This window comes from Notothenia rossii, assembly GCF_949606895.1.
Source record: "Notothenia rossii genome assembly, chromosome: 5".
In the NCBI taxonomy this organism is placed as follows: domain Eukaryota; kingdom Metazoa; phylum Chordata; class Actinopteri; order Perciformes; family Nototheniidae; genus Notothenia; species Notothenia rossii.
This window is the reverse complement of record NC_136903.1, coordinates 92,073,125-92,088,124: the sequence shown is the minus strand read 5'-3', so window position 1 is coordinate 92,088,124 and position 15,000 is coordinate 92,073,125. Positions and strand designations below refer to the sequence as shown.

Here is a 15,000-nt window from a genome sequence, read left to right as displayed (position 1 = left end):
TGAACATCAGCAGGAGAGGACTCTTTAAAGTAGAGACACTACATACTGATACACAACTGAACATCAGCAGGAGAGGACTCTTTAAAGTAGAGACACTACATACTGATATACACCTGAACATCAGCAGGAGAGGACTCTTTAAAGTAGAGACACTACATACTGATACACAACTGAACATCAGCAGGAGAGGACTTTTTAAAGTAGAGACACTACATACTGATATACACCTGAACATCAGCAGGAGAGGACTCTTTAAAGTAGAGACACTACATACTGATATACACCTGAACATCAACAGGAGAGGACTCTTTAAAGTAGAGACACTACATACTGATATATACCTGAACATCAGCAGGAGAGGACTCTTTAAAGTAGAGACACTACATACTGATATACACCTGAACATCAGCAGGAGAGGACTCTTTAAAGTAGAGACACTACATACTGATATACACCTGAACATCAGCAGGAGAGGACTCTTTAAAGTAGAGACACTACATACTGATATACACCTGAACATCAGCAGGAGAGGACTCTTTAAAGTAGAGACACTACATACTGATATACACCTGAACATCAGCAGGAGAGGACTTTTTAAAGTAGAGACACTACATACTGATACACAACTGAACATCAGCAGGAGAGGACTCTTTAAAGTAGAGACACTACATACTGATATACACCTGAACATCAGCAGGAGAGGACTCTTTAAAGTAGAGACAATACATACTGATACACAACTGAACATCAGCAGGAGAGGACTCTTTAAAGTAGAGACACTACATACTGATATACACCTGGACATCAGCAGGAGAGGACTCTTTAAAGTAGAGACACTACATACTGATATACACCTGAACATCAGCAGGAGAGGACTCTTTAAAGTAGAGACACTACATACTGATATACACCTGAACATCAGCAGGAGAGGACTCTTTAAAGTAGAGACACTACATACTGATATACACCTGAACATCAGCAGGAGAGGACTCTTTAAAGTAGAGACTCTACATACTGATATACACCTGAACATCAGCAGGAGAGGACTCTTTAAAGTAGAGACATACTAGAGAACAGAGGAGTTTTTGATCACGTGTCTCCGTCTCAGAGCGACTGCAGTAACATGCTCTGTTGCTTTCTCCTCCTCAGGAAGTAGGAAGCATTATCGGCAAGGTGAGTTATCATTTATTAATCCCTTTCCTCCTGAAATGCATCTCAGACACTTATAGGTTCACTGCACTTACATTAAAGACAATCTGAATATCAGGGCATTAAACATGGAGGGGTGTCTCTGCAGAGGATGAAATGAGCGTGTGTATTTGAGCAGCAGTAGAAATGATATCTTTCCATGAGTAACTCCCCCATGACTCTGAAGCCTGTATTCAAACACCCTCCCCCATCTTTAGTTTCTAAAATTGGCATGTCGCTCAAGATAAGGCTCCATGAAATATGGATTAATGGTGAGCTAAATCTCCGGTCAGTGTTAAGGCTTCTGAAGTCCTGAAGGAACAGCAGGGGGTCTCCACTGTGAGAGAAACCCTGATCATAATAACAGAGGGCAGATCATGACACAGCGTTAGCTCCTCGTCGCTAACGCTATTAGCTCCTGACTTTAAGACGACAAGGGTTTCACTCTGAGTACCTCCAGAGGTGGGAGAAGTACTTCCTTCTTGTATGAGTAAAAGTAGAAGTACTCAGATCTTGTACTTGAGTAAAAGTAGAAGTACTCAGATCTTGTTCTTGAGTAAAAGTAGAAGTACTCAGATCTTGTACTTGAGTAAAAGTAGAAGTCCTCAGATCTTGTACTTAGTAAAAGTAGAAGTACTCAGATCTTGTACTTGAGTAAAAGTAGAAGTACTCAGATCTTGTTCTGGAGTAAAAGTAGAAGTACTCAGATCTTGTTCTTGAGTAAAAGTAGAAGTACTCAGATATTGTACTTGAGTAAAAGTAGAAGTACTCACATCTTGTACTTGAGTAAAAGTAGAAGTACTCAGATCTTGTTCTTGAGTAAAAGTAGAAGTACTCAGATCTTGTACTTGAGTAAAAGTAGAAGTACTCAGATCTTGTACTTGAGTAAAAGTAGAAGTACTCAGATCTTGTTCTTGAGTAAAAGTAGAAGTACTCAGATCTTGTTCTTGAGTAAAAGTAGAAGTACTCAGATCTTGTTCTTGAGTAAAAGTAGAAGTACTCAGATCTTGTACTTAGTAAAAGTAGAAGTACTCAGATCTTGTACTTGAGTAAAAGTAGAAGTACTCAGATCTTGTACTTGAGTAAAAGTAGAAGTACTCAGATCTTGTACTTGAGTAAAAGTAGAAGTACCAGAGTGTAGGAATACTCTGTTACAGTAAAAGTCCTGTATTCAAAATGTTCCTCAAGTGAAAGTAGAAAAGTATTCTCATCAAAATATAGTGAAAGACAGTAAAAGTAGTCATTGTGCAGATTGGTCCATTTCAGAATAATAGATATGATATGTTTTATAATGATTGATCATGAAAGTGTTCTCAAAGCTGTACTTTTCTACTGAGTAAATGTATTGGACTCTTTTGTTTACTTCTGGAACACAGTGACTTCACTATGGGACTCACTCTTATTGGTTAGCGCTTCAACACATTGTACATGATAGGCTAAGGGGCGGGACAACCCTAAGCTGTTGTCCAATCACAACAGAGCCTGCCAGCTACCCAACTCTACCCTAGATTTGAATTGGTACAGAATTGTAAAGCACTTTTAAGGAATAGTTTATAAGAAGCTGTAAGATAAATATAGTTCTTTCTAAACAAACTGTCCTTCATTAAAGCTCACCTATTCTGCAACATCCACTTCTTCATGTCTCTTCTTCATCAACATGTGTCCCCTCTTCTCCATGTCTCTCCTACATCAACATGTGTCCCCTCTTCTTCGTGTCTCTCCTACATCAACATGTGTCCCCTCTTCTTCGTGTCTCTTCTTCATCAACATGTGTCCCCTCTTCCTCATGTCTCTTCTACATCAACATGTGTCCCCTCTTCCTCATGTCTCTTCTTCATCAACATGTGTCCCCTCTTCTCCATGTCTCTCCTACATCAACATGTGTCCCCTCTTCTTCGTGTCTCTCCTACATCAACATGTGTCCCCTCTTCTTCGTGTCTCTTCTTCATCAACATGTGTCCCCTCTTCCTCATGTCTCTTCTACATCAACATGTGTCCCCTCTTCCTCATGTCTCTTCTACATCAACATGTGTCCCCTCTTCCTCATGTCTCTTCTACATCAACATGTGTCCCCTCTTCTTCATGTCTCTTCTACATCAACATGTGTCCCCTCTTCTTCATGTCTCTTCTACATCAACATGTGTCCCCTCTTCTTCATGTCTCTTCTACATCAACATGTTTCCCCTCTTCTTCATGTCTCTTCTACATCAACATGTGTCCCCTCTTCTCCATGTCTCTTCTACATCAACATGTGTCCCCTCTTCTTCATGTCTCTTCTACATCAACATGTGTCCCCTCTTCTCCATGTCTCTTCTACATCAACATGTGTCCCCTCTTCTTCGTGTCTCTTCTACATCAACATGTGTCCCCTCTTCCTCATGTCTCTTCTACATCAACATGTGTCCCCTCTTCTTCATGTCTCTTCTACATCAACATGTGTCCCCTCTTCTCCATGTCTCTTCTACATCAACATGTGTCCCCTCTTCTTCGTGTCTCTTCTACATCAACATGTGTCCCCTCTTCTCCATGTCTCTTCTACATCAACATGTGTCCCCTCTTCTTCATGTCTCTTCTACATCAACATGTGTCCCCTCTTCTTCGTGTCTCTTCTACATCAACATGTGTCCCCTCTTCTTCATGTCTCTTCTACATCAACATGTGTCCCCTCTTCTTCATGTCTCTTCTCCATCAACATGTGTCCCCTCTTCTTCATGTCTCTTCTACATCAACATGTGTCCCCTCTTATCCATGTCTCTTCTACATCAACATGTGTCCCCTCTTCTCCATGTTTCTTCTACATCAACATGTGTCCCCTCTTCTTCATGTCTCTTCTACATCAACATGTGTCCCCTCTTCTCCATGTCTCTTCTACATCAACATGTGTCCCCTCTTCTTCATGTCTCCTCTACATCAACATGTGTCCCCTCTTCTCCATGTCTCTTCTACATCAACATGTGTCCCCTCTTCTTCATGTCTCCTCTACATCAACATGTGTCCCCTCTTCTCCATGTCTCTTCTACATCAACATGTGTCCCCTCTTCTTCATGTCTCTTCTACATCAACATGTGTCCCCTCTTCTTCATGTCTCTTCTACATCAACATGTGTCCCCTCTTCTCCATGTCTCTTCTACATCAACATGTGTCCCCTCTTCTTCATGTCTCCTCTACATCAACATGTGTCCCCTCTTCTCCATGTCTCTTCTACATCAACATGTGTCCCCTCTTCTTCATGTCTCTTCTACATCAACATGTGTCCCCTCTTCTTCGTGTCTCTCCTACATCAACATGTGTCCCCTCTTCTTCGTGTCTCTCCTACATCAACATGTGTCCCCTCTTCTTCGTGTCTCTTCTTCATCAACATGTGTCCCCTCTTCCTCATGTCTCTTCTACATCAACATGTGTCCCCTCTTCCTCATGTCTCTTCTACATCAACATGTGTCCCCTCTTCTTCATGTCTCTTCTACATCAACATGTGTCCCCTCTTCCTCATGTCTCTTCTACATCAACATGTGTCCCCTCTTCTTCATGTCTCTTCTCCATCAACATGTGTCCCCTCTTCTTCATGTCTCTTCTACATCAACATGTGTCCCCTCTTATCCATGTCTCTTCTACATCAACATGTGTCCCCTCTTCTCCATGTCTCTTCTACATCAACATGTGTCCCCTCTTCTTCATGTCTCTTCTACATCAACATGTGTCCCCTCTTCTCCATGTCTCTTCTACATCAACATGTGTCCCCTCTTCTTCATGTCTCTTCTACATCAACATGTGTCCCCTCTTCTTCATGTCTCTTCTACATCAACATGTGTCCCCTCTTCTTCATGTCTCTTCTACATCAACATGTGTCCCCTCTTCTTCATGTCTCTACATCAACATGTGTCCCCTCTTCTCCATGTCTCTACATCAACATGTGTCCCCTCTTCTTCATGTCTCTACATCAACATGTGTCCCCTCTTCTCCATGTCTCTTCTACATCAACATGTGTCCCCTCTTCCTCATGTCTCTTCTACATCAACATGTGTCCCCTCTTCTCCATGTCTCTTCTACATCAACATGTGTCCCCTCTTCTTCATGTCTCCTCTACATCAACATGTGTCCCCTCTTCTTCATGTCTCTTCTACATCAACATGTGTCCCCTCTTCTTCATGTCTCTTCTACATCAACATGTGTCCCCTCTTTTCCATGTCTCTTCTACATCAACATGTGTCTTCTCTTCTTCATGTCTCTTCTACATCAACATGTGTCCCCTCTTCTTCATGTCTCTTCTACATATACATGTGTCCCCTCTTCTTCATGTCTCTTCTAAATCAACATGTGTCCCCTCTTCTCCATGTCTCTTCTACATCAACATGTGTCCCCTCTTCTTCATGTCTCTTCTAAATCAACATGTGTCCCCTCTTCTCCATGTCTCTTCTACATCAACATGTGTCCCCTCTTCTTCATGTCTCTTCTACATCAACATGTGTCCCCTCTTCCTCATGTCTCTTCTACATCAACATGTGTCCCCTCTTCTTCATGTCTCTTCTACATCAACATGTGTCCCCTCTTCTTCATGTCTCTTCTACATCAACATGTGTCCCCTCTGTGGAAAGAGACTCTGAAAGTTTCAGGAACAAAGATTCTCTCTCTTTTTGATCCATTTCTATAAAAACCTGTCTGAAAATGAGCTGATCAGATTTTGGACACTTTATGATGTCATAACGATGTTTTGTCTTGTGTAACCATTAGCCAATCAGCAAGCAAGGTTGGAAGATTGGCTTCAGTAGAAGCTGCTGGGACTCCCAGCAGCTTCTACTGAAGCCTTCAGAGTAAATTGCCAGAACGCCGACACCTCCTCATCTCCACCGCTCCCATGTTTTTTTTTTGTGTTGCCATAAGTTAGTCTCTCTGTGTTGGTGCGCGAGGCTAATGCTAATCATGCTAATGCTAATAATGCTAATGCCAGCAAATACAATGGCGGCTTTAAAAAACTTTTCAGAGTTTTACGGGGCGTGGTTTGCAATTCGCCCAGCCAATAGAAATTGGTACTTTTTTCTCCCCAGGAGAGTACCACCTCTCTAGCAGGGATTAAACACGGGGGTAAAAGTTCCCGGCACTAAGTACTCTTTTTGGTGTGAACGCAAAATAAGGGCTACTTACGGAACTACACGGGAAAAGTACTCCGGTGTGAACGCGCCTATTGAGTTCTTTGTAACCAAATGTCTCTCAGAGGGGCGTGGGGAGGGGCTCCTTATTTTCATCTAAAGTAACAGACAGAGAATCAGCACTTTGGAAACAGGGCTGAAACAGAGGGGATTGTGGGTAATGCTGCAATGATCTGTTTGGTGTTTCAGCCAATCAGAGACAGGCTCTGGATCTATCTGAGACCTGTGATATACTGATGAAGCACAGTATCATAGGGCCCTTTAAAGAAACCCCACTGATGAATGAAAGCCGTTGTGTTTCCACAGAAAGGAGAAACCGTGAAGAGGATACGAGAAGAGGTAAGACCTGCAGATCCTCTCATCTCTTATCTCACATCTCATTCATCCATGACTTCAGAAGCACGCTCACAAGCACAGAGAATCACTGCTTTGATGTCTGAGAGAAACAGGAAGTGAACTGTCTTCACTGTGGGACATACAGCATGTTGCTAAGGCAACGGACACATAAACAAATCAACATGTTACCAAATAAGTACATAAACAAGAAGAACAGAAAAGAGTGTGTTCTGTGTGAAGGAGACTCACACACACACACACACACACACACACACACACACACACACACACACACACACACACACACACACACACAGACACAGACACACACACACACACACACACACACACACAGACACATACACACACACACACACACACACACACACACACACACACACACACACACACACACACACACACACACACACACACACACACACACACACACACACACACACACACACACACACACACACACACACACACACACACACACACACACACACACACACACACACACACACACACACACACACACTCGCCCTCTAACTCCTGACTCCTCTCTTCATCCCCTTATTATTACTCCTCTTCCTCCTCTTCCTCCTCCTCTTCCTCTTCCTCCTCTTCCTCCTCCTCCTCTTCTTCCTCCTCTTCCTCCTCCTCTTCCTCCTCCTCCTCTCCTCTCCAGCCTCTCACAGGTAAATCTCCTCCCTTGTTTCTCCCCCTTTCTATTGACTTCCTCCCAGTTAAATTTCCTCTACTTCCTTCCATTCAATGTCCTTTTCCTTACCTCCCAAATATATCCCCCTACTCTCTCCCTCCCTCCTTTATTCCTCCCTCCCTCCCTTATTCCTCCATCCCTCCCTTATTCCTCCCTCTCTCCCTTATTCCTCCCCCTTTCTCTCTCTTCCACCTCCATTTCATTACTTCCTGATGTATTTCCTATTTCTACCGTCCTTTCTTTATCTCCCCAATTTCTTCCAAATATAATCCCCCTCCCCCCCTCTCTCTCTCTCCCCCTTTCTCTCTCTCTCTCTCTCTCTCTCTCTCTCTCACTCACCCCTCATTAATGTCTTTTCTCTCTCCTTGTTCCTGTCCCTTTCCATTTACCTCCATTTATTTCCTAACCCAATCCCTCATTTCTCTTCCCTTGTATTTCCCGTTGCTTCCTCCCTACCTCCCCCTTACCCTTACCTAAATATAACCCTCCCTCTCCCTCCCTTGTTCCTCCCCCCTCCCTCCCTCCCTCCCTCCCTCCCTCCCTTGTTCCCTTGTTCCTCCCCCCTCTCTCCCCCACAGAGCAGTGCCAGGATCAACATCTCTGAGGGTTTGTGTCCGGAGAGAATCATCACCATCAGTGGACCCACGGAGAGTGTGTTCAGAGCCTTCAGTATGATCACCTTCAAGCTGGAGGAGGTACGCACACACACACACACACACACACACACACACACACACACACACACACACACACACACACACACACACACACACACACACACACACACACACACACACACACACACACACACACACACACACACACACACACACACACACACACACACACACACACACACACACACACACACACACACACACACACACCATTAGCAGGAGAGGACTCTTTAAAGTAGAGACACTACATACTGATATACACCTGAACATCAGCAGGAGAGGACTCTTTAAAGTAGAGACACTACATACTGATATACACCTGAACATCAGCAGGAGAGGACTCTTTAAAGTAGAGACACTACATACTGATATACACCTGAACATCAGCAGGAGAGGACTCTTTAAAGTAGAGACACTACATACTGATATACACCTGAACATCAGCAGGAGAGGACTCTTTAAAGTAGAGACACTACATACTGATATACACCTGAACATCAGCAGGAGAGGACTCTTTAAAGTAGAGACACTACATACTGATATACACCTGAACATCAGCAGGAGAGGACTCTTTAAAGTAGAGACACTACATACTGATATACACCTGAACATCAGCAGGAGAGGACTCTTTAAAGTAGAGACACTGCATACTGATATACACCTGAACATCAGCAGGAGAGGACTCTTTAAAGTAGAGACACTACATACTGATATACACCTGAACATCAGCAGGAGAGGACTCTTTAAAGTAGAGACACTGCATACTGATATACACCTGAACATCAGCAGGAGAGGACTCTTTAAAGTAGAGACACTACACACTGATATACACCTGAACATCAGCAGGAGAGGACTCTTTAAAGCAGAGACACTACAAACTGATATACACCTGAACATCAGCAGGAGAGGACTCTTTAAAGTAGAGACACTACATACTGATATACACCTGAACATCAGCAGGAGAGGACTCTTTAAAGTAGAGACACTAGATACTGATATACACCTGAACATCAGCAGGAGAGGACTCTTTAAAGCAGAGACACTTCATACTGATATACACCTGAACATCAGCAGGAGAGGACTCTTTAAAGCAGAAACACTACATACTGATATACACCTGAACATCAGCAGGAGAGGACTCTTTAAAGCAGAAACACTACATACTGATATACACCTGAACATCAGCAGGAGAGGACTCTTTAAAGCAGAGACACTACAAACTGATATACACCTGAACATCAGCAGGAGAGGACTCTTTAAAGCAGAAACACTACATACTGATATACACCTGAACATCAGCAGGAGAGGACTCTTTAAAGCAGAGACACTACAAACTGATATACACCTGAACATCAGCAGGAGAGGACTCTTTAAAGCAGAAACACTACATACTGATATACACCTGAACATCAGCAGGAGAGGACTCTTTAAAGCAGAGACACTTCATACTGATATACACCTGAACATCAGCAGGAGAGGACTCTTTGACACTACATACTGATATACACCTGAACATCAGCAGGAGAGGACTCTTTAAAGTAGAGACACTACATACTGATATACACCTGAACATCAGCAGGAGAGGACTCTTTAAAGTAGAGACTCTACATACTGATATACACCTGAACATCAGCAGGAGAGGACTCTTTAAAGTAGAGACACTACATACTGATATACACCTGAACATCAGCAGGAGAGGACTCTTTAAAGTAGAGACTCTACATACTGATATACACCTGAACATCAGCAGGAGAGGACTCTTTAAAGTAGAGACACTACATACTGATATACACCTGAACATCAGAGGAGAGGACTCTTTAAAGTAGAGACACTACATACTGATCTACACCTGAACATCAGCAGGAGAGGACTCTTTAAAGTAGAGACACTACATACTGATCTACACCTGAACATCAGCAGGAGAGGACTCTTTAAAGTAGAGACACTACATACTGATATACACCTGAACATCAGCAGGAGAGGACTCTTTAAAGTAGAGACACGACACACTGATATACACCTGAACATCAGCAGGAGAGGACTCTTAAAGTAGAGACACGACACACTGATATACACCTGAACATCAGCAGGAGAGGACTCTTTAAAGTAGAGACGATACACACTGATAACTTGAACCATAAAAGCTGCTCTCTGTTTTAATCTGAACTGTTTTTGTTCTCAAATCACCTAGAACTTTTCTTATTGTCCATTAGTCAGAAAAGCCTCCTTTAATTTCCTCGGCCGTCTTTCCCCCTCAGAAGCTCTTTTCCTGATGTCTTCCTTTTTTTTATCCCGAACTCTCGCCCACCCTCCCCCTGTTCTTCATGACATGCCATCGCCCCCTTTCAGTCTCCACTCATTCTCCGAGTCTCCCTCTCTAATTAACTCGGGTCATAAATAACCTGAATCACCTGCTCCTAATGCGATTGGTCCAATAAATTAGTCGTTGTGACTCAAAGTAAATATCAGCGCCGTCGGGCCGTCAGAGGAACGTGAGGCGAATACATCCTGCTCTCCTCTGACGGGTATGTATTTATATCTCACACTGGAAAGGTTTCCTCTGTGTTCCCGTCTCAGTAATTGACAGGAGGCAGAGCTTCATGGTGAAAAATAAGAAATGTTTTGTTAGAAACACAGAAGCTGGAGAACAATCAGGAGGTTTATGTGTGTGTGTGTGTGTGTGTGTGTGTGTGTGTGTGTGTGTGTGTGTGTGTGTGTGTGTGTGTGTGTGTGTGTGTGTGTGTGTGTGTGTGTGTGTGTGTGTGCGTGTGTTTTGATGCGGCCTGCTTTATTCCCCGGTGTGTATCTTTGGATAAATAAAGTCCTGTTTCCCGTCTACATTTTGAAATAGACTGCAGTGTAGCACTCGCTCCGTCTCTCATTACACACTTCCTTTAATCCTCTCTTGATTTACCCCCAGCCTCATCACTCTTTTAGTATTTCTTGCTCCATTTCTCTTAATCTCTCCTTTCTTTCTCATCAATGGTGTCTCTCATTTGACAGAAATGCACCTCATTTATTTTGATGTTAATTCAGCATCCATACGGACTTTTCAGATCGCTTTAAAGAGTCCTCTACTTTAAAGAGTCCTCTACTTTAAAGAGTCCTCTCCTGCTGATGTTCAGGTGTATATCAGTATGTAGTGTCTCTACTTTAAAGAGTCCTCTTCTGCTGATGTTCAGGTGTATATCAGTATGTAGTGTCTCTACTTTAAAGAGTCCTCTCCTGCTGAGGTTCAGGTGTATATCAGTATGTAGTGTCTCTACTTTAAAGAGTCCTCTCCTGCTGATGTTCAGGTGTATATCAGTATGTAGTCTCTCTACTTTAAAGAGTCCTCTCCTGCTGATGTTCAGGTGTATATCAGTATGTAGTGTCTCTACTTTAAAGAGTCCTCTCCTGCTGATGTTCAGGTGTATATCAGTATGTAGTGTCTCTACTTTAAAGAGTCCTCTCCTGCTGATGTTCAGGTGTATATCAGTATGTAGTGTCTCTACTTTAAAGAGTCCTCTCCTGCTGATGTGCAGGTGTATATCAGTATGTAGTGTCTCTACTTTAAAGAGTCCTCTCCTGCTGATAAAACGTCTCTACTTTTACTAAGTAGGGGATCTGAGTACTGCTGTAGATCTCCTCAGTAATCACTCTCCCTCTGTTTCAGGACGTGTTAGCGTTGGTGGCTAACGGCTCTGTTAGCTCCCGTCCTCCGGTCACGCTGCGGCTCGTCATCCCGGCCAGTCAGTGCGGCTCTCTGATCGGGAAGGGAGGCTCCAAGATCAAAGAGATCCGAGAGGTGAGGAGCAGATGATGCTCAAACGACCCTTAGTCCATCAATCAATGTTTATCTCTATAGCCCAAGATCACCAATGTTACATGTGTCTCAGTGGACTTCACAGTCTGTACAGAGTATCAGTACGACCCCCTCTGTCCTCGGACCCTCACATCGGACAAGGAGAACCTTCCAGAGAAACCCCTCAGTCAATGGGAACAATGTTATAAACCTGGATGAGAGGAACAGAGGAGGACCCCTCTCTCAGGGCGGACAGACTGCAATAGGTGCCGTGTGTAAATTAAAAAGACAACACATTTACAGCGTAGTCCAGATGCTTCATAATGCATGTGTCTATAATAAGAAGACGAATCCTGTGGGAGCCGTCAAAAGGCAAAAGTATAAAGTCAACTTTATTGTCTTTCTTTCCGTTAAGCCCGCATCACACTGTCCCGAAATGGAGACCCGATGGACACACGATTAAGGAAATTGTTCAAATTCGGCTCTGATCGTAACAACATGGGGCCGTTGGTGAGGGCATCTGAAGCCATCGTATGACCGCCGGTGGAGTTTCTCAGGCTCCGGCAGCAACTTCGGGAGCGGTGGCAAAATCTTTGGCATGTCAAAGATGGTTTCAGATGCCCTCACGAATGTCCCGATGTTGCTACGATCAGAGCCGAATTTGAACATTTCCTTTATCGTGTGTCCATCTGGTTGTTTTATTGCACAACAAAATCATGTAAACATATGATGTAAATAACCCAATTTGTGTTCTGTGAAACTAAAAAGGATACAATATATTATTTTGAAGGCGAGTTGACAGGAAGTTGTTGTTGCTATGGAAACAACATGACGGAGAAAACGTAATATCTTCTACATATAAAGACGGAGAAAGTAAAGAACAAAGTCTGAACATATCAGAACAGTATCAAAATACTTTAACATAATTGTTTGTGTTACTTTCGTTGCAGTTGTATTTCTTAAATGTAAATGTTGCCTTTGTGTGGTTCGGGGCCATCTTCGTGCGAAATTCACAATTCCATATTCGTGTGTCCATCGGGTGACAGGGTGTGTACAGACAGAGAGATCGAAATACCGTTTCCAGTCAACAGTTATTATATACAAAATTCAGATTTTTTTCCAAATATTCCGAATATTTTCCAAAATATTCAGATTTTTTCTGAAAAAATCAACATTTCTGATTTTTTGGGAGAAAATCGCTAATTCTGACTTAAAAGAGAAAGATTCTGACATTTATCTGAAAATATTAAAATTCAGATTTTTTCCTAAAAATACCGACTTTCTTAATAAATATTCAGAATATTTTCCAAATATTCAGATTTTTTTCTGAAAATCTCAAATTCTGATTTTTTTTTGGAAAAGTCAAAATTCTGACCTTTTCCTGAAAGTCTAAAAATATCTGACTGTCTTCTGAAAATATCAAAATTTAGACTTTTCTGAACATCCAATCATTAAACCGTAAACCCACCTTTCTCTTTCTTTACCTCCTGAAATGTAAACCCTTATATCTCTGTTAAACACAAGACTACAAATACAGAGTAAAGACGATGCGTTTTAAATGATCATCTGACATGACGCAACATGTCGCAGCATCACTTCACTTTGGTTTAAAGAATGAGAAGTATCAGGTCCAGATTTATTTAAACTTCTGGATGATTTGTTGATTCAATTCAAGCACAAAGCTACAGAGTAGAAATGGCAATGAAATGTTTCTGACCTGAGCTCCTCCAACAATGCAACATGTATAAGAAAATACAAAAAACCCAAATAAATAATAGTGAAAGAAGTCGATATACATGTTAGTAGAATATGATATGTACAAGGACAGATACTGAAATGAAATCCTGAACATTAAGACTAAATTAAATACGGTTTATTGCGGTGATAACTATGCTGCAGGTTGTATAAGAAGTAGGGCTGTCAAACGATTACAGTTTTTAATCAGATTAATCACAGCTTAAAAATTAATTAATCAGATTAATCACCATTCGAACTATGTCTGAAATATGCCAATTTGTTTATGTATATTGTTGTGGGAATGGAAAGATAAATGAAAGAAGGCGGATATATCCATTTAACACACAGTATGTTTATTATAACATTGTTCTGTGTGTCAGAATGAAAGAGAGCCCACACACCTATCACTCATCAAACCGGGGAACTTATTTCATTACGTGTTCATTTCTATCAACACGTAATGTTGTATCGATGTATAAAGAGATGTACTACAGTAAAAGTATTCTCCGTCAGGACTTCCTGCAACAACACGACGCCGTTATCTTGATTCTGATTGGCCAGAAAACATTATCAAAGATGTTCTATTGAGAAGACGATCACTACGTGACAAAAGTTTTGAAAACCGTTTCTAGTCTTCGGTATTTCCAGACAAGTGGCTACTGAAATCAATCTGACTAACTGCTGTCTGTGTGATTTACTCCGCGCGAGTTGGCGGACTTTATTTTGCTTACTTTAACATCATTTTTCATGGTGGGGGCTAAGGTGGGGCTAAGGTGGGGCTAAGACATTTCTTGGTATGGCTGTAGCCTACCCCAGCGCTGCCACTGGTGGGATGTATGGGGCGGGCCATTCTGCACATGCGTTAAATATTTTGACGCAATTAATTGAAAAAATTAATTACCGCCGTTAACGCGATAATTTTGACAGCATTAATAATAATATAAATCCTTCCTCTTCATCACTTTGAGCGTCTGTCAAATCTTCTCCCTGTGTGTTATTACCTGATCTGACATTACTGCTCAGAACTCCTGTCAGACCTCTCCTCCCCCCACGTATATAACAGAAGGGATGTGTGTGTGTGTGTGTGTGTGTGTGTGTGTGTGTGTGTGTGTGTGTGTGTGTGTGTGTGTGTGTGTGTGTGTGTGTGTGTGTGTGTGTGTGTGTGTGTGTGTGTGTGTGTGTGTGTGTGTGTGTGTGTGTGTGTGTGTGTGTGTGTGTGTGTGTGTGTGTGTGTGTGCAGACCACAGGTGCTCAGGTGCAGGTAGCAGGGGATCTCCTCCCTAACTCCACAGAGAGGGAGGTCACGATATCTGGGAACCAGGAAGCCATCATCCAGTGTGTGAAGCTCATCTGCACCGTCATCCTGGAGGTAAGAGAGTGTGTGTGTGTGTGTGTGTGTGTGTGTGTGTG

At 42.4% G+C, this 15,000-nt stretch overlaps 1 protein-coding gene across 1 annotated transcript in view; it reads left to right on the top strand.

The window, feature by feature from the left end:
• The window catches only part of LOC307038961 (poly(rC)-binding protein 4-like), an 83,872-nt gene that overhangs the window by 49,903 nt on the left and 18,969 nt on the right, over positions 1-15,000 (top strand). The window contains exons 3-7 of the mRNA XM_079680630.1: positions 1,150-1,173; positions 6,639-6,671; positions 7,971-8,087; positions 11,725-11,856; positions 14,831-14,959. Of these exons, the coding sequence (XP_079536756.1) occupies positions 1,150-1,173; positions 6,639-6,671; positions 7,971-8,087; positions 11,725-11,856; positions 14,831-14,959 (435 nt within the window). The remainder of the gene's footprint in view (positions 1-1,149; positions 1,174-6,638; positions 6,672-7,970; positions 8,088-11,724; positions 11,857-14,830; positions 14,960-15,000) is intronic.